Source organism: Nyctereutes procyonoides, unplaced genomic scaffold (assembly GCF_905146905.1).
Source record: "Nyctereutes procyonoides isolate TBG_1078 unplaced genomic scaffold, NYPRO_anot_genome, whole genome shotgun sequence".
NCBI lineage: Eukaryota > Metazoa > Chordata > Mammalia > Carnivora > Canidae > Nyctereutes > Nyctereutes procyonoides.
This window is the reverse complement of record NW_026575051.1, coordinates 27,951,000-27,971,660: the sequence shown is the minus strand read 5'-3', so window position 1 is coordinate 27,971,660 and position 20,661 is coordinate 27,951,000. Positions and strand designations below refer to the sequence as shown.

At 33.6% G+C, this 20,661-nt stretch overlaps 1 protein-coding gene across 1 annotated transcript in view; it reads left to right on the top strand.

Moving 5' to 3' along the window:
- The window catches only part of EYS (eyes shut homolog), a 1,553,129-nt gene that overhangs the window by 776,679 nt on the left and 755,789 nt on the right, over window positions 1-20,661 (top strand). The window contains exon 20 of the mRNA XM_055330595.1: window positions 13,164-13,288. Within this exon, the coding sequence (XP_055186570.1) occupies window positions 13,164-13,288 (125 nt within the window). The remainder of the gene's footprint in view (window positions 1-13,163; window positions 13,289-20,661) is intronic.

Genomic DNA, 20,661 nt, shown 5'->3' with positions numbered 1-20,661 from the left:
ATTATCCACATAAAAACAATCCCACGGGCATTTCTTAAAGTTTAGTTTATGCAGTGATTTCAATTAGCTATGATCTGATTTGGGCTTGTAAGTGGTCAGTTTTTTAATTCACTTCTATTATTTCCTAGAAAATTATAAGAGGCATAGCTGTTTTATGTTAGAGAGTTCTTCAGCATTTTAGTTATATTAGCAATTAATGAAGAAGTAAAAAGAAGTTTAGAAATTTCTGATTCCATGCTGAATTAGAATATACATTCAAACTTTAGCTTAAAATTAAACTTCCAAAATAGCAATTATCTAGAAAGAAATACATTTCATACATTTCCATTTCTCTGCCATGCCTTGCGGCAGGATGGAAAATAGGTAATTGCCATGATGCAGACTTTTTTTTTTTGATATGTATCTTAAAAGAAGGAAACTACAAAAGTATGATTTTTGCAATACATATTATACTGTTAATTAAGTACAAGGGACCTTCTATTCCATGAGGATTTCTTATTTAATGCTAATTTTCCAAATCTTGCTGCTTTTGAATTGTGTAGGAAATAAAAAATTTTCACCTTTAATATTAGTCCCAACTCAAACACGCCTCTTAAGTAAATACTATCTATCCATTGAGGAATCACATATCTGCCCCTTGGCAGATGACACAATGTAAATACAAAGGAAATCAACTTAAAAGTAGAATTTATCATCTACCAAAGATGCAGGATCTTATAAAATTGACAAAAGTTCTGTTGGAGAATTGCTTCAATCGTACACTGTGCCCATGGGCATTAGACTAGAGCTAGACCTGTTAAAAGTGAAGAAGAGAAAATAAGAATGATTACATGAAAGGCCATTTAAGAGATAACAATTTATACGTTAAAGATTAAGAGGGAGATTTGGGAAATCTGAGGAAGACTTAAAATAACTTCACTAAAATACCAGTAATGAAAAGAGAGGTAAAGGATGCAATAAGAAAATATGGTGTATGTTGAGGTTGGGGGCATGTGAGAAACTATAAAACTTATAATTTTATATGTACTTTGTGAAACATCAGAAAAACGTTAGAAATGTATATGTGTCAATGTTTTTAAGCCTTAAAAATGCAATCTTTTCCACAATTTAATGTGAAATTCTGATCTCCTTTTTAATTTTTTGCACCTTATAACTCTGTAATAGCTTGTATCATATAAATATATAAATACAAACATACATGTATACCATAGGCTTATGTTTACATAGTTATTAAAATAAAATACACTTGAAATATAGAAATGTGGAATGTTAAAAACTTCAAACACACTGCCTCCAACATTACTCAGATAATTAATTTTTTCACAGGAAAAAAAATACAAAACTTTTATTATCTAGGAGATAACCTGAATTTCTCTAACGACATACATGTATCTCCATACATATACAAATAGCCACAAAGGATAGGACCTCTATTAAACATGATCTTGGCATGAAGGTTAGGAGGAAAAATCTGGTTGTTAAAACAAGCTGTTCTTCCAGGCATGTCATGACAGGGTTCTAGAAACTGTGCTTTATAAAGAACAGGTTGAGAAAGTTGTCAAGTTTCCCATGGAAATGGGAAAATTTTGTGACAAAACCAAAAGTTTCTTTCAAATGCTTAGAAAATAAATTAGAAAGCTTGTGGATTTCTGCAGTTAAAAGAATGTCATCCAATGGTTGAAAGAATAAGAAAAAGATATTTATCATTACCATAATAATACTATGGCAAAATACTTGAGACTTTGTAAGTATTAAAAAATAATGATAGTCTATTAATTTACTTTTTGTAGCTACAACTGTTGAAATCAAGTAAGTTGCCTTATAGAGTCATGTGTTCTTTAATATTGGAAGAATCCAGCTATTTCTTGAATAGTTATTTAGGCAATTCTGGCAGTACAAATTGTGGACTTTTAACTAAAACTTTAAAAAGATTTCATCAGAAACTTCTTCCATACCTTGGTTTCTGAGTGAATCAGGATTTGGAATAACTCTTGCCATAGGAACAGTGTTTCCAGTGAAATCTTCTAAAATTGTGCCTGTTTAGTTTCAGGGGTACAATATAATAATTCAACAATTCTATACATTTCTCAGTGTTCATCATGATAAGTGTACTTTTAATTCTCTTTATATATTTCATTCATTTCTACCTACGCACCTCCTCTTTGGCAACCATGAATTTGTTCTCTGTATTTAAGAGTTTATTTTATTTTATTTTATTTTTTGTTTATTCATTTATCTTATTTCTTAAATTCCACATATGAGTGATATTATATGGTATTTGTCTTTGACTGACTTATTATACTTAGCATGTTGCTCTAGGTCCATCCATGTTGCTGCAAATGGCAAGATCTCATTTTTTTATGGCTGAGAAATATTCTTCTGTGTGTGTATGTGTGCATGTGTGTGTGTGTGTACATACATACCACATCTTTTTTATCCATTCATCTTAAATGGGTACTTTGGTTGTTTCCATAGCTTGGCTATTATAAATAGTACTGTAATAAACATAGGGGTACATGTATCTTTTCAAATGAGTATTTTCATTTCCTTTGAGTAAATTCCCAGTAGTGGATTTTTTTAAATTTAGAATTAGGCCAGATAGAGGGTTCCAGTCATTGGTAGCCTAAAAATAGTATCTATCTTGTATTATGTTTTGGGTATTGATAAATGTATGTAAATGACCTTGCAAGGTGCCTTGTACATAGATAGAAAAGTTAGCTATCATTAACTATATAATAGTAGTTTTCTACCTGGAATATAGCAAACTTTCTTAATAATAATTGAACATTTTACTTTGAGAAAATCATTCTGATTGTAAGAGAGTAATATAGACACTGTGATAGAAGTTATAGTAGATTAAGCTAAGTTTCATTGCCCAAGTTGGTTCTAGCTGTTTGCATATTATCTCTTAAAAGTAATTCCCAGTGTAAGAGTGTACTTTCTTTTATGTTAAATGAATATTTCTAAAAGCAGAATATAGAGGAAAAAAATTCTCATCAGAAGATCTCAGTGTAGTTTAAAGTGTATTGAATTCTTTCCTCCATTTTTTTAAATTTCTTTTTTGGAGGAAGTTATTTAACATACAAAGTAAGTTGGGACTCCATCTGTGACATTTGTAGCAGATGCTTTTGCTGCTTTTATCCCATCCCATCTGTGCTGGGCAGTTACTAAACACATTTACTCACCTGAACAACCTCCACTTTTATGCCTTACACTTTTTTTTGGAAGCTGAAGGATCTTATTGAGTGCACACACCCATTAGCCACTCATAAATCAGTGTAGACTATGAATATGTTTATGCCCTGGGGGCAACCCTTGACTAATGGGGTAACGAATCCATGGAAAATTTCTGTTTCTCAGTCATTCCAGAAAAAATTCTGATGTGCCTTCTCCACAGATCTTCAGAATGTCCTCATTGAATGGATATTTATTGCTAAATAACAAATTACTCCCAAAATCTAATGGCTTAGAACAGCAAGCATTTATTATCTCACAGTTTCTGTGATTCAGGAATCCTAGAAGTGGCTTATCTGGCTGATTCTGGCTCAGTATCTCTCATTAGTTTGCAGTCAAGATGTTAGCTGGATTAGTCATATGAAGACTTGCATGGGCTGAAAAGGTCCTCTTCTAGGTTCTCTCATGTGTGTTGACCAAAGAATTTAGTCTTTCTTCACATGGCCTTCTTCATCGTGTTACTTGAGTATCTTCATAACATAGCAACCAGCTTGCCTGAGAGAACCAAAGAGAGAAGAGTGAGAAAGGCACACTTTGACCATATTGTTACACATTAGCAATGAATTATGAAGTGCAGTGCATACTAAATGAGAGAATCAGGCTCTATGTCTTGAAAAAATATGAGTAACTTTAAAACCACTAGAGTGGGATTGTGTACCATTTCACACTCTGGTGAAGAGCTAACTAGTGCCTTTCCTCCCCTGTCTTAGTTTCCCCACTCCTTCATTTTTGCTTATCTGCATCACCTGCCAAATAAGAAACTGGCGTTTAAGTCCTTGTCTCAGTTTGTGCATATGGAACATTCTAAGTACTCTGAACAACTTAGTACTCTGAAACTTAAATACCCTCAAGATTAAGATTTGAAGCAATGTTGTATTGAAAACTGATATAAAATAATGTCATCTATAAAAAGACATTCATTCTGGGGCACTGGTGGCTCAGTCAGTTAAGCCTGAAACTCTTGGTTTCACTGCAGGTTGTGATCTCAGGGTCCTGAGGCCACTTCCCAAGTCTGGCCCTGCTTAGTGGAGAGTCTGCTTGAGATTCTCTTCCTCAGACCCTCCCCACTCATGTGTTCTCTCACTCTCTCTCTCTTTCTCAAATCTTTTAAAAAAAGAAATTCATTTTGAATTTTCTGTAGTCACAATCACTGAAAATTATAGTTATCAGTTCCTTTTATCTAAATTATTTTACTTCTCCATATATAATTTCAATAGCTATTTAGACAATATTCTGATTTGTAAAGTGGTCTCAAGAAACTTATATTTATGTTATAATAATTGCCTTCTAGGAATATTCTCTTAATTTGTATGCATAATTAATAATAATGATAATAGAATTAAAAGTAAAATGTTAAAAATGGCCGTTAAGACTCATACTTTAGGCAATACTAATAAAAGTACTTATTTTATGTATTAATTAGGATTATACTTTGTGCAATTTACTTAAGGCTATAATAAAATTAAATTCCACATTTGAGAATACATATAATAATTTAGATTTCAATCTATCACCATTTCTGAAACAAATCAATCACATGAGTTTAAAATACCTGTGATTTTAAATATTTAGGAGATATAATGTGCTCAAATGAATAGTACAGAAAATAGGTAAGTAACATAGCTGATTATCTTTTGAACAAATAAGGCCATTGTGGTCAGGTTATTGATTTTGCCTACTCACTAGGCTATCTCTAACTTACAGCCTGGTATTCTTGTGGGGTTTCCCAGGAATCTGGTAGTTTACAATATCAAAATATCTATAAAAGGAAAAAGAGAGAAAAAAATCAATGTCTGAATCCATAGTCATTTGCATGAATATATTAATCAAATTATTTGGATTCCATTATCTATATCAGTTATATGACCATTTTAGTTCCAGTTGGATTATCTAGTATATCATCCACAACAAAGAAGACATCAGAGTACATGATGAGAGAGAGTAAGGTAATTTTATTTTGTTTTGTTTTGCCTATGGCTATTCTCTAGAAATAGAGCTATGTGCATGAAAATAAGCCAAAAATTCCAGAACATGTGAATTTTTGACTAAGGTATAAGCAAACAAGGAAAATTAAACAGAAGTTACATTCAGAGTATGTGGATCTCTAAAAACTAACCTATAAAGTTATAAAGTGTCTAATGTGCAGAGGAATAAATACCTCATATTTTGCCATACTCTAAAGCAAATGGACATATAAAGTTATCATAGATTATTTTTTAAAAAAGGTAGATGACAGAAAAGAACTGTGAGGATTCTGAAATTCTATGAAGTAACTTATTTGCATGTTTGATACTTTTTAGCTATTCTAACTTGAGAATTATTGGCTTCAGCAAAGTTTCTAATAATGAATAAACACTTCAACTTCTGAGCACTTAAAGTTGATATTTTTAATGTGATGCTTTGCAACTGAAAAAAATCTGTAATGTGGTTGCTTTCTTAACAATGATTAAACTACATCCTACTAAGTTATACTACCAAAGTCTGGGAAATGGAATTTAGAGATTGCAATCATGCTACTTTCTAATTTGGAAAGTAAATATTTTAAAGCAAAATAAGAATTTAATAAATGTGTATAAGTTGAAATAAGTGTCATTAAAATTCAGTTGTAACACATCTCAACCAAAAAAGGAAAAGGAAAAGCTGATTGTGTGAGAGGGAAATTCAGTTTTTAAATAGTACTTATTCTCTCTCACCCCACTGGATGATACCAGGCATTGTTTTATTTAATATGTTTGCAGACTTTCCTTGTCATGTGTCTCATAGTTTGACTTGATAAATGCCCCCAAATGGTTATTTTGGCATGGTAGAATCCATTGAGTTCTGCACAAACAAGAACAATAAGAGACATGGATTATGCTTTATTATTTTTAAGAAAGAGGAACAGGAAGATAATGGAATAGAAGTACCACAATGTTGATCTTATTAAATGCCAGGAGAAAAAAATAACCATATCAAAAGAAGAGTATCTGCAACAACAGTGGGGAGCTACAGGAGGATTTACCAGAAGAGCTTGTAGAGGAGGTAGGACCAGCAGAGTGGTTATAGAAAAATGTCCAGGCAAGGTTGCTAAATAGCTACAAACCATACTTAATAATTCTATTTGTGACTTGTCTCTGACAGGTGATGAAACAGTATTTTCCAATTTGAATGATCATTGAAGATCGCTCCTACCACTTACGAATAGAAGTTCAAACTAACTTTTTTTATACCAAGTAATCAATGGAAGTATGATATTGGCTCTCTCTGAAGGTTTCTTTTTAATTCCTATAAATTTTCTTTCAATGTTTTATTTTTAAATTTCTATGCTTCATAATCAATTTGTATTTTATGTCCTCTCCTCCAGTATTGTAGATCAATCTTATGTTAAATGCCCAATGTGACATTTTCATGATTTAGTAGTTTCTACTAGTTTTTTCAAAAGATTTTTTAAAGCAGTTTTAGGTTCACAATAAAATTTAGAGGAAGATACAGAGATTTCCCATATTTCCCATTCACCTCCTGCCCCCACACTAGCATAGCTTCCTTCATTATTAGCATAATTCACCAGAATAATGTATTTGTTATTGGAGATGAACCTACATTGATACATCATAATCACTCAAAGACTATAGTGTACCTTAGGGCTCACTCTCAGTGTTGTATATTCTATGGTTTGGACAAATGTATTATGATATACATCCATTAAGATGTCATATGGATATTTGCACTGCCCTAAAAATCCTCCATACTCTCCCTATTCATCCCTCCTCTCCCTCTTCACCGCTGGTAACCACTGGTCTGTTAATTCTACCATAGTTTTGCCTTTTCTAGTATGCTATAGTTGAAATCATACAATATGTAGCATTTTTAGATTAGCATCTTTCACTCGGTACTATGCATTTATATTCCCTCCATGTCTTTTTATAGCTTGATAGCTCTATTCTTCAGTAATGAATAATATTCCATTCCTGTAAATAGGCCTTTAATAATGTGAGGATGAAGTGTGGGAGGTGAGGAGGCATTCTATAGTCCTATGATTAGGTTTCAGTCTTTTTCTCAGCCTGTCTCTGGACCGTGTACTTCACAAGTGTTTCTCAGACCCAAACGTGGGACGGAATGACTAGAGTGGGCTGGAATTGGTATTTCCTTTCTTCCACATGGAAAGCTAGAACTAATTAGAGCTGGGTATTTCTCTTCCCTAGGTCAGTTAGGTTCTAATAATATGTCAGCAAGTTAGGCTCCAGTTAGCTAGTATTTCCTGAGGGCAGCTCTTGTTAAGAACAGAGTGCTCTGGTGTATTTCAGAATGGTTCCTCCACTCCCACCTGCCCCCAGCAGAAGCAGGAGGAGATTTTCTCTGATATTTACTGTGGAAACCTAGTTAAGCTGCTGGAGGTAAATCTTAAAATATTGCGATACCCCATAAGACTCAGTCTCTGCACAATTTTTAACTCTCAGAATTGTTCCACACCAAGCCTCCAACAATGCATCATCAATTACAGTTCAGGTTTTACCCCAGCTATGGTGCCCCATGTCTATTTCCTTGTGTGAGTCTCTATGCCAGTAAGCCAGGACTCCCTGTATTTCCCTGTCTCTTCACTCGTGGAGTCAATGGTTTGCCCCATGCACTCCCCCTCTGTGGACCAAGAGTAGTTGAATTTTTCAGTCCATCCAGCTTTTTACTTTTGAGTACAGAAGTGTCTTATTAGTTCCTTAATACATGTTTTTGTATAAACAAATTAGGTACATTATTTCAATCAATCAGAAATTCTATTAAAATGCTTATAAGATGAATAGACATATATGATATTAAATTGCCTGTAATAGCAATAGCTCAATTATTCCAAATATTAAACATTATTGCTAGTCATAGTATAAGTATTTCTGTAGAGTATAGGGCTAAAAATTGTTACACATTTCTATATTTTAAAGATCTATAGAATCTTTTCATCATTCAAATAGGTGTATAAACATCACATAACCTTGCAAGAACAAAGAATAAAAGCTTAACGTTAAATATTTAAAATTAAAATCATAAGCTCTTTTCAGAGAACAAGAAGAAAACTATATTCAAGCCTGAAGTCAACTAGTAGGGTTCATTTCAGAAGAGCAAGGCTGGTTCAACATTCATAAATCATTCTATGTAATTAATCATATTCACAAATAATTTTTAAAAACATATAGTCATATCAGTCATATTACCATATCATTTATCATTTGACCATCTGATCATATTAACAGATGAATAAGAAAAAACAAAATTATATTAATAGATGCACAAAAATCCTTTGAAAAAAGCCAAAGCTTATACATGATGAAGGCTGTCAAAAAAAGCCTAAGAATTAGTGGGAACTTTCTTAACCTAATAAAATATTTACAGATTGGACAAGAAGAAATTGAATTGTCTTTATTCACAGATTTCATAATTTTATTTTTAGATAACTTCAAGGAATCTATTAATTTTTTTTTCAGTAAACATTGGAATATTGGAAAGAAAGAAATTAAAAAAATGAATACCATTTACAAAACAACTATTCAAAAATAAAACACTGAGTTAAAAATCTAACAAAATACCTGTAATATCAATACCAAAATAATATATGTAAAAAACTGCAAAACACTGATGAAAAAAAATTAAACATGATCTAATTAAATTGAGAGATCTTTCTCATTCAAAAACTAAATGTAGAAATAGTTGTTATTCAGGGACGCCTGGGTGGCTCAGTGGTTAAGCGCCTGCCTTCAGCTCAGGGAGTGATCCTGAAGTCCTGGGGTTGAGCCCCACATTGGGCTCCCTGCATGGAGACTGCTTCTCACTCTGCCTGTGTCTCTGCCTCTCTCTCTGTGTTTCACGTGAATAAATAAATAAAATCTTAAAAAAAAGAAATAGTTCTTAATCATTAATTAAAACATTCAATATTTTTAAGATATCATTTCTTCCCAACCTTTTTCTGCCCAATTTGATCTATAGATTAAAAGCAATACCACTCAAAATCCCAGCAAAGTTTATTATATAATGAAGTTTGTAATATACATTTCAAATTATGTTGTAGATACTTGTCCCTTAAGGTATAGAGCATAACTCTTCAATCCTTAAGTGTGGGATGTGTATATCCACTTGCTTTAAAGGGTATACTTGATGTGACTTGATGAAAATGAATTTTTGCTATGATCTTTATCCCCAAAATCCATATCACCAGTATAACCACAAGAACACCATCAAACAAGCCCAAGTTGAAAGACAGTGTACAATAGATTTAACCAATATTCCTCAAAATTCTAGAGATTTTCAAAAGTCTGAGAAACTATCACAGTCCAGGGGACTAAGGAGATATGGCAATTAAATGTAATGTGGTATCCTGGATAAGATCCTGAAATAGAAAAAAAAAGACATTAGGTAAAATTTAAGGAAATTTCCATAATGCATGCACTTTAAGTAATAATAAGGTATTATATTATACCATATTATATCATTATACCATATTATATCATTAATTATGACAAATGTATCATATTAATGTAAGATGTAAACAGTAAAGGAAGCTGGTTATGGAGTATATGAAAACTCTTAACTACATCTACAACTTTTCTATAAACTTTCTATAAATCTAAAGTTATTCTAAGAAAAAGTATTAAACGATTTTTAAAGCTATCTCCTTAAAAAAAACCTATAAGGCATATGTTTTTTTTTTTTTTTTAAGATTGTATTTCTTTATTTGAGAGAATGAGCTGGAGAGTGTGCATGAGCAGGGGGAAGGGCAGAGGGAGAAGCAGATTCCCTGTTGACCAGAGAGTCTGGTACAGGGCTCAATTTCAGAACTCCAGGATTATGATTTATGCAGAAGACAGTGAGTTAACTGGTTAACCAACTGGGCCACCCACATGCCCCAGGCATTTAGTTTTTTTTTTTTTTCTTTACACTGGAAATTAAGAACATTATTAGTATTGCGATGGATTAAAATGCGGACAAATAGGTATTTCTTACAATGCTAGCAACTGTCAAACTTGAAAAAAAAAAAGAAAGTACCTAAATTGATAGAGCATTTTTGAAGAATAATTTATAATATTAAAGGAAAGGCAATGAAAACTTCAGTGATGAACAAAATGAGCTCTAAGTTTATTTCTTTTCCATAGGGGCACACCACCAATGGGGAATTTCCTCTAAAAGGGATTAAGTTTCTAGTTGCTACAAAGAGAAGAAGGTTTATGGTCTCAGTAGTAATTCATTATTGAGGATTTTACCTCATAGTGAAAAATGAGTTCATTAATCCATACATCATTAAATCAGGTATTGTTCGTTGGTCAGGAGTCTTCAATTAGTTCCAGCAAGGATCTAGCATAGTAGGATTGCTGGAATATGTTTGATTCTTTAACATGGTTATTTTTTTTAGCTTTGGCTGGGTAAGACTAGGCGCTGGAAATAAAAAAAGAGCCAAATTTTCCCAATGGACATAGGTTGCGTACAAAGCAGTAACATTTTCTGGTTTTAAATTCCACCTATATTATTTACTAGTGCTATGACCTTAAAAAAAGTTACTTTCAAATAACTTTTCAGTAAATATTAGCCATTACAAAAATTGTGATCCATAATTATAGAATGCTTATGCCCATTTATTAATCTATCCCTTTTCCCAGTATCACCCCAGACTTGCCTTCACACATTATTTGTCAGACATTTAGAATTTCCTTTAATTTCTGGATTTAGCTATACTCTTCTTACTTTCACCATTGCATATACTCTTCCTAATGCTAGGAATGCTACCATCCATATGTTTTATTTTATACTTTATTTTTTATATTAGTTATTAGTTATAATATTAGTTACATTGTTCAATTTGCTAGTTGTCTGTTTTCCCAACTAGGCTGGTTGTTTTTTGAAGGCAGACAGAAAATTTTACTTTTCTTTATATGCCTTCACATTCAGAAAAGATCTGTCATGTTGTAGACACTCAGTAAATATGTAAATCCCTCTCCTGAACATTGTACTTTAATCATTGTTTGTAGATCCTCCATCACTTCTTAGATCATGGTCTAACAACTGACATCTAAGTGGTTTGTATAAAATTAGTCCTAAAAGAACATCTGGAGAGAAAACACATCAGATGCACTCATAGTCATTCTATGTATTAGTTTCCTAGGGATGGCATGACAAATTACTGCAAACTTGGTGGCTTATAACAACAGAAATTAATTTGGTCACACTTGTGGAGAACAGAAATCTAAAATCAAAGTGTCAGCAAGGCCACATTCTCTCTATAGGTGCTAGAGAAAAATCCTACTTTTTCTCTTTTAGCTTCTAGAAGCTCTAGGTATTCCTTGACTTGGGGCTACATGACACCAGCCTCCACCTCCTTCTTTACATGCCCTTCCCCATTGTGTGTCTCCACTTTTATAAGGAGACTTGCCTTTGAATTTAGGATCCAACCAGTTAATGGAAGGTGACCTCTTCTCAAGATCCTTAACTTAGTTACACTGTAAAGAACTTTTTTTTCCAAATAAGGTCACATTCACAGTTATCAACCATTAGGACTTGGACATAATGTTTTGGGACCACAGTTCAATATCATTTCAAGGCAAAGTCCAGCTGTGTGTTCCTGCATCTCAGAAAACACATTTGAATGAGAGAATTCCAAGGTGAAAGGTGATATTACTATCAAGCCAAGAATAAGCAGAACCAATATTTTAAATGTTATGCTGCCTTCTATGTTGGTTTCAATTATATGCTAAAATTAAAATTATTTTATAAATTTAATTCTGCTCAAGTTTTAGGGTAAGAGGGTTCACTAAGGAATCATCTTATAATTAAATATTTGTGTGAATAAGTAAGATGTGATATATGTGTTGTGCATGCATGCGCACACAATGGAATATTACTCAACCATAAAAAAGAATGAAATTTTGCCATTTGCAACAGTGGGGATGGAACTAGAGAGTATTATGCTAAGTGAAATGCTTAATATTTATTTATTTATTTATTTATTTATTTATTTATTTATTTATTTATTTATTTATGAGAATACACAGAGAGGAGAGAGAGAGAGAGAGAGAGAGAGAGAGAGAGAGGCAGAGTTACAGGCAGAGGGAGAAGCAGGCTCCATGCAGGGAGCCGGACGTGGGACTTGATCCCCGGTCTCCAGGATCACACCCTGGGCCGAAGGCGGTGCTAAACTGCTGAGCCACCCAGGCTGCCCGTGAAATGTTTAGTATTATGCTAAGTGAAAGAAGGCAGTCAGAGAAAGACAAATACCATATGATTTCATTCATATGTGGAATTTAGGAAACAATCATAGAGGAAAAAAAGAGAGGCAAATCAAGAAATAACCTCTTAACTACAGTAAACAAATTGATGGTTAGCAGAGGGAAGGTGGCTGGGGGATGATTTAAATAGGTGATGGGGATTAAAGAATGCACTTGTGATGAGTCTGGTTGGTGTATGGAAGTGTTGCATCACTATATTGCACACTTGAAATTAATGTTAAACTATATTTTGACTAAGTGGAATTTCAATAAAAAATAAATATTTGTGAAATATTTTATAAAATTATCAAGGTTTTCACTATTATAAAAGTTTATTAACTATCTTATAATCAATTTTAGTCAATGTTCTTTATAATACAGGCATAGATAATAGATACTTTAAAAATATATATTATCAAGCTACATATATTTGAAATAAAATGGAAAGAATTAAATCTAGAATGACTGAGCTCTATGATACCTGAGCATTTTTTTTGTTCCCCTTCCTTGTTTCTGGTTGCTTTTTGTTAATGGGCCTTAATTTCATTGAAGATACTGGTGAATATCAACTAAATTAGCTCTCATAAATCAACCTTAATGAAAAACTACTTCATGTGCTTAATTTTATTCAAATATGACAAATATTAACTCCATAATATAGGATCATTCATATTATATGTATATATTTATGTATTTTTTACTTTTCTTTCTTAGATGTGTTCCTGGATTTTCTGGAAAATTTTGTAAAACTTATATAAATGAATGTTCTTCATCACTATGTCTAAAAGGTGCAAAGTGTGAAGATCACATCAGTGGATATATTTGCAAATGTCAACAAGGTAATTATTGAAAAAATATAATCATGCATACTTTATTTACAAAATATATGTTTATGTATATATGTGTATCTAATATGAACTTGACAATGTGATTCACCAATAATGTTGTTGGTTATCAGCTAAGTTTTAAACAATGACCGCACTTAAAAATATGAAATTCATGTTCTGTTTTTTTGAAATGGATGTTCTGTGAGACTAGTAAGAAATCAGTCTATTAGCAAGAAATCCTGCTGCTTAGAGTATAACTCACTATAGCCATTTTCTACATCTATGTAAACTTCATAATTATGATCTTTATGTCCATTGTGCCAGGCACACAGCAAGTCCTTTGTAAATGTTAGCTCTTATTAATATTGACATTATTATTACCTCTAACAATGGTCACTACAGAGATGGACAAGATGAGTACACTGATTTTATTCAGGGAAAATTTTTTCATTAATAATTGATGCTTTGGCCATTTCAGCCTTTGGCCATATTCTTTTTAAGTATACATCAATATAAACAACTTGTGTCCATGCATCTTTTTTCCCCTCTCTTTCTTCTAGTTTTCTAACTTTGCAGATTTTTTTACTTTGTTGCTTTATTCCTGTGTCTTCTGTCACTCATCCTATCTTGAACAGTCAGGTACATCATAGTGAATGCCTGAATTTCCTTGAGAAGTAATAATCTTGCAGGAATATATGTGGGATATTTTTGGCTACCAAAAAAGAATTCTCTCTGTTTACAGACTCCTTTGAAGACTTGAGACTGGTTGTGGAAACCCCGGGATTCTGAGTCTCTGGTTATTTGGATTCCCTGAGGGAATAACAGCCAGGCAGCCTTGTGGGTATTAGGGCTCTGTATATGTGAAGTTAACAAACTAGTGAATACTTATCAACTGAGTATCATTGATGTGTTGTTGACATTTTCAACATTCACTCAGTGTACTCCTCTGTTTTGGAATATCCCATATTGATACTAGGCTTTTTTTTTTTTTTTTTTTTTTTTTTTGGTCAGATAGAGCATCTGAAAACATTTCTACCTGAATGTTGAAATAGCCACCTCTACATAAAACTATAACTCTTACAGATAAAATAAGTAGAATAAACATTGCAATTCTCTGATATAAAAAGAATGAATGACTCTAAAAGTTTTCCTCTTTAGGGGCACCTGGGTGGCTCAGTCAGGTAAGCATCTGCCTTCAGCTCAGGTCATGAACCCAGAGTCCTGGGATCGAGCCCTGTGTCAGGCTCCCTGCTCCTCAGGGAACCTGCTGGTCCCTCTTGCTCTGTCCCTCTCCTCCACCCTACCCCGCTTGTGTTCTCATTCAAATAACTACATAAAGTCTTTAAAAAAAGTTTTGCCTCTTTTAAGCAAAAATGCCTTTATTGAAGTCTGAACATTTAAAACGCTTATTGTCACTACCATATGCAGTGAACACCTTATGATGACAGTCAAGGAATAATCTCCCATAGCACATTAGGGGCAAAGCTGAGATTCAGAGCCAGGAAGTCTGGCCTGGTGTTACATCCTCATTTCTTATGCTCTCCAAAGAAGGGCCTTCAATGAATAGCAACTTCCCATAAAGTTTCAGTTATGCTAGTTAAGTAAGTTCTCTAGAACTATTGGATAACATTGTACCTATTTAATAGTACTATATTATATACATAAGATTTTTCTAAAAGGACAGAAATCATTTTAAATGTTCTAACTAGAATAAAAAATAAATAAAATAAACGACCATTTTTCTTTTTTTAAAAGGAGCTTCACCAGTAAGATCCATCAGTGTTTTGTAGCTTAGATGTTAGCAATTCTAACCGCTATGAGACTTTTTCAGGAAGGTTACTCACCCACATTTGTCTCATTAACTCGTGAAAAGCTTGATAAGCAAAAACTGATAACTGAGAACTTACCACTTTTCTGTATAGTTCATATGAACTTGCATTTTCCCAAATGTCATAGAAAGACACAAAGTCTAATTCCTTTGGTTTATACTGGTCCACTCCTCTCCTATCCATGGAGGAAACCAGCCTTAAATAATGTTGATAATTCTTAAGCTCTGGTCTAAAACATGCCATCATCCTTACCTTTCATGGTACCTAATAGAAACCTACCTTCAAAAAAAAAAAAAAAAAAAAAAAAAAAGAAACCTACCTTCACCAAGTATTTACCTCTGTCTTTAAATTAGTTATGCACTATAAGCTTTTTCCATATTCTATTTTCATCAGTTGGAAATCTTAGATTCACATCGTGTTGCCAATATCAGAATTGTTATGTCTTCATGTAACAACTCTTCCTCCATGGTCAAAATCTTAGGTGGCTCTTACTCTGTACCTGAAAATTTGTAATTTATCCCTTTATCTCCATCTCCTCTACTTGTTAGTCCAAAGAGAGATATAAGACACTTGCAATATTCTGAAAGAACACAGTGTGAAAAATTAAATGCCAGTTTCCTCACTAGATATATCTGTAAAGCACAACTGAGATTTAAATTTGATATGAGTAGGCTAGAAGACACTCTAAATGTTATTTAGTTTTGTGGCACAAAATCCATCAGAGAGGTTGTATTCTAATGGATCCTCATAGAGCTTTCAGCACATATTGGAAAGTACAATCTTTTTATGATACTGGCCAATGTTGTATAATCACAGACAGGGCCATAGTTAGCACAAGCCCCTCCCGTCTCTCTAAGCAGACAAATTAGATTGTTGTACCCTTTCCTCCAAGCTAATTAGATACTATGCTTGACAAGGTTGATCTCAGAACTCACTCATCCTCTCTACATGAGATCCTTGTACAAAGGTTGCAACCTGAGCAGCATTCAGGAAAGAATGAGCTCATCCTCTGCCTATGTAGTGAATTCAAGTGGGTAGGGAACTCATTTCCATGCAAGTATTAATACAAGCATCCAGGTTATTTTATGAAGTAAGACACTGTTCCTTTTGTTTTACCTCAATAGTCACATTTATAGTGTGATATAAAAAATGTTTAACACTCAGTAAGTGAAACCATAGTTATCCCATTAAAAGCAAATTGAAAGTGAAGAGAACAATCTCTGCATTGGAAATGTGAATGCTTTACCCAGAGTTGTTCTCAGTCCCTGGGGCAGCCACTGTGCCCGCACACTTTTCATACTCAGGAGGGATGTAACAGTGTTTATATAGGTGATGATATAAACTTTGGATACACAATTTGCTCTTAAAATAACATTATTCATTTTGAAACAGAAATTCTGCATCATCCTTGAGGCAAGAAAATACAGAAGCACACAAAGATAGTATCGGCCATAGTACTCACAATTATTCAGTCAGAGGTATGACTTTTATTTCAGAACAGGGGTGATACATAATGATCTTCTATTTAATCAAAACTCATGCAAAGCGAAATAATTAATATGAAATAAAGAGTATATGCTATTGTATTTTCATGGTGATTTAGGTGTAAAAAATGAATTCTACATGTTCTACAGTTAGACTAAGAAAAAATACTTTCAATTTATATCATTTGGTTACTATATAATATATTAACTAGTTAGAATCATTTTAGATTTAGGTTTAATTTTATTTTATTTCCCCAGATTGGATGCAAATCACTTGGTGCTAAGAAGGAAAAGGAAATAAAAGTAAAATATATAAATCTTTCAAATAGTGACTTTTATTTTCATCAATAAACTCAGACTCTTATAACTGCTATGTTATGGCAGAGAATGGTAGTATTAAAATTGGTCAGTGTTTCTAGTTGTATAAGCATTCAAAAACTTGCTTTGCTATCAACTTAAAATTAGCCTAATTTGTTCTTATTACAGTTTGATATCTAAATTCTTTTTTGTTTTATACCCTCATTATTTGATGTGATTTATCGAGTAAGCACTTATTTAATTTCTATTATACATGAAATATTAGATTAATACTGAGTTTAACACCATAATGATTTGATTACTTTTCTGGCTTGCTAATGAAAACTTTTGGTAACCACCAAACAGTATTTTCTGAATATCTTGTTATGTTATTACAAATGGGCATCAAACCTACATGGATTCAAAGGGTGTTTTCTTCTTTGCTTCTAAATATTTTCTTTAAAAAAGAATTTTCATTTGTCTGTGTTATATTCCCTTGTCCTGCTCTTATTTCTTATTACCACCTTCAGTACAAAGACATCATCTTATTTATTTTGTTATTTTTTTAACCAAAAAAAAAACCCATGAAACTGATTAAAAAGCATTGCTTATATACTTAAATCCTTTTCCCAAATAGCACAACACCATGTGGTACTCAGAGAAGCAAGGTGATGAACAAAGAACATCTGGAATCTGGGAAGAATAAAGTTCAAATCCCAGCTTTGTGACCTGGTAACTTGGAGATTTTTAACATTATTATAAAAACTCTCTGAGTCTCAGTTTCCTGATAAAATTGTAGGAAAAAAATCACCTAAAAATTGTAATGAACTAAACATAGAGTTATAGGTAAGATATATTATTTTGGATGAAGCAGCCTGAGCCCATTAGCTCATGTAATTTTACTTAACATTTCAGAATATCTGTTTCTTCATTCACAGAATTGGAAAATAAGCTCATTCATAGAGTTTGTTCAGCAGGGTATCAGGAACAAATAATAAATAGTAACCAACATTTCTTTTCTTTTTTTTAATTTTTATTTATTTATGATAGTTACAGAGAGAGAGAGAGAGAGAGAGAGAGAGAGAGGCAGAGACATAGGCAGAGGGAGAAGCAGGCTCCATGCACCGGGAGCCCGACGTGGGATTCGATCCCGCGACTCCAGGATCGCGCCCTGGGCCAAAGGCAGGCGCCAAACCGCTGCGCCACCAGGGATCCCCGTAACCAACATTTCTAAAAAACTTATTGCAAACTATGTTCAGCAATTTGCACAGATCTTTTCCTTTTTTATTTTTTTAGGTTTTTATTTATTTATTCATGAGAGACACAGAAAGAGTCAGAGACGTAGGCAGAGGAATAGGCAGGCTCCCTGCAGGGCCCCAGCACAGGACCCCAGGATCACACCTTGAGCCAAAGGCAGACACTCAACCACTATGCCATCCAGACACCCCTACACAAATCTTTTCACTCAAATCTTACCATAAGTTCCATAACTTATGAAGCATCTACAATGTTACTTCCATTTTGTAAGGGTTTGAAAGATCTTATCTTTTCTAGCAGCAAGTAAAAGGTTATAGGTTTGTTTTCCACTTCCCCTTAGTAACCAAAAGCACCTTTTTCAGTTATCGGACACAAATTTTGATCAATCTTTGTGTAAAAATATTTTTGTTGCATAAGTCTTAGATATACAGCTTTAAAATTCAACATCTGTATACACTATAAAATGATTGCTACCGCAAGCCTAGTTATATCCATCATGATACAGTTGACTCCCTTGACCTATTCTATCCACCCCCAACTCCTTTCCTTCTTTACCAGTCGTCTTTTCTCTGAGTTTTTTTATTTCCCTGGTTCATTTGTTTTGTTTTGTGTCTAATTCCACATAAGTAGAAATCATACACTATTTGTCTTTTTCCATTTGACTTATTTTTCTTAGCTTAATAGGCCTGTTACCAAACCCAAGTTCAGCTGCCCATCCCTTGAAAGGCCATTACTCAAGAGACAAGTTTTTGATTGGAAAGGAATTTGAGCTTTATTCATGAGGCCAGCAACTTGGAGAGAAGGCAGACTGTTATCCAAAAGCCAACTCCAAAATTTCTGCCTGGCCCAAGGGTTTTAAAGGTGTTTAGGGAAGTTATCAGCAAAGGAAGTAGTAGTCTATAACATTTCTTAATTTCATGAAGACTCGATGGTGCCGTCTATAAACATTATATTATTATATTGAGTGAGGAGGAGCCAGTTTGTATTTCATGATGGGTAGGAGTACTCTTTATTTCTGCGGAAGAGGGCAAGGTTTACAGATGCACAAAAGGAAGTTAGTAAAATCATCTGTGTGACCTAAAAAAGAAAAACATTTTACAAAAAAATCGCTATGCTAATCAGAATCCTGAAGTGGCTTTGAACAGACTTGCTGGCTTCTGTGGCCTGGGAAGATTCTGGTCCTACACTCCTCAAGCTTAGTGGTCTGCAAATCTCAAAGTAAATTAATTATGTTACAGATGAAGGGACTTAGGTCAGCAAGTAAGGAGTGTGTAGACTTGAAGCAAGTTAACCCTAAGACTGGTTGGAGTGCTGTGACGGATTCATCCTTGTCACAAATGGCAAAATTTCATTCATTTTTTTTTTAGTGGCTAAGTTGTATTCCATTGTATAAATATACCACATATTATTTTTTTATCCATCTGTCTATCTATTTTAACGGCTATGATTGGCACTCAGCATCCAGTCCTGTCTATTGTGGTTTCCTATAGTGCAAGGGCAAGAAAACAAAAAACTACAATATCTAGACTTCCTTTGAAGCTGATGTGACATAAATTGAGTTCCACTTGTAATAAACATACCTAAAATCTAGAGGATCTAGTGGAGGTCATTTCTAGATATCTTAGCAATTTTTAGCTGGTAGACAAGGTCATGGACATGGATTTTCTGAGTCTATGACTTTGTGTGTATTAAAATGCAGAACCATAAGGAATGGCAGTGAGCCTCTGCAATCTAGCGTTCAATCACTAACTGCAGGGTAGGAGGAGGCAGCCAGAGAGACTGTGTTGGTGGCTTCCTGGTAATCCAGCTTCCCTCAATTAGTGCAATGAGTTTTTAAACTGAATAATTCTGATGGTGGCTTTTATGTTGCTCAGTTTCCTGTGTATGATAGAGGTGGCATCTCCCAGAGAGTCATATCTATGGTTATTGGAATTACTCCTATAGCTCTTCCTTCTAATAATTTTGTAAGCATCTTATTATCTCTTTTTGCATAAATACCTAGAGTGGTTTCTATTTTCTTTTTTAATAATTTTTTTAATTTTTAATTTAAGTTTATTTTTTTAATTTTATTTTTTATTTTTTTTTCTATTTTCTGTGCTAAGTCTTAACTAACTTATTTTCTATCCTAGTTTGTTGTTTTTGACCAAGACATCCTTAACATTCCCCTCAGCTTAACTACACTTTAGATAGGCTTCATGACTGTAGGCCCCTGACTTCCCTTTCTTTAGAGCAGTTACTTCAGAAAACTTGCAATTATAACTTTTTTCTCTACCCCTTTGAAATATAAACCTTCTTTCAGCCTCTTGCCAATTTTACAACCCAGAAATGTCTTTTTCCAACACCTGGGAGCCATCCCTCTGAAAAGTAATTATAGAAGGAGATATGGCCTCCCCACCTGCCGTACCAGGCTCAGTGGGAAGCTAGGAGCCTCCTGTCAATAAGTGATGGTTACCAAACAAAGATGTCCTAAACACATTGACCAACTTCCACCCAGCCCAATATCCTCCAGTATTTTCCC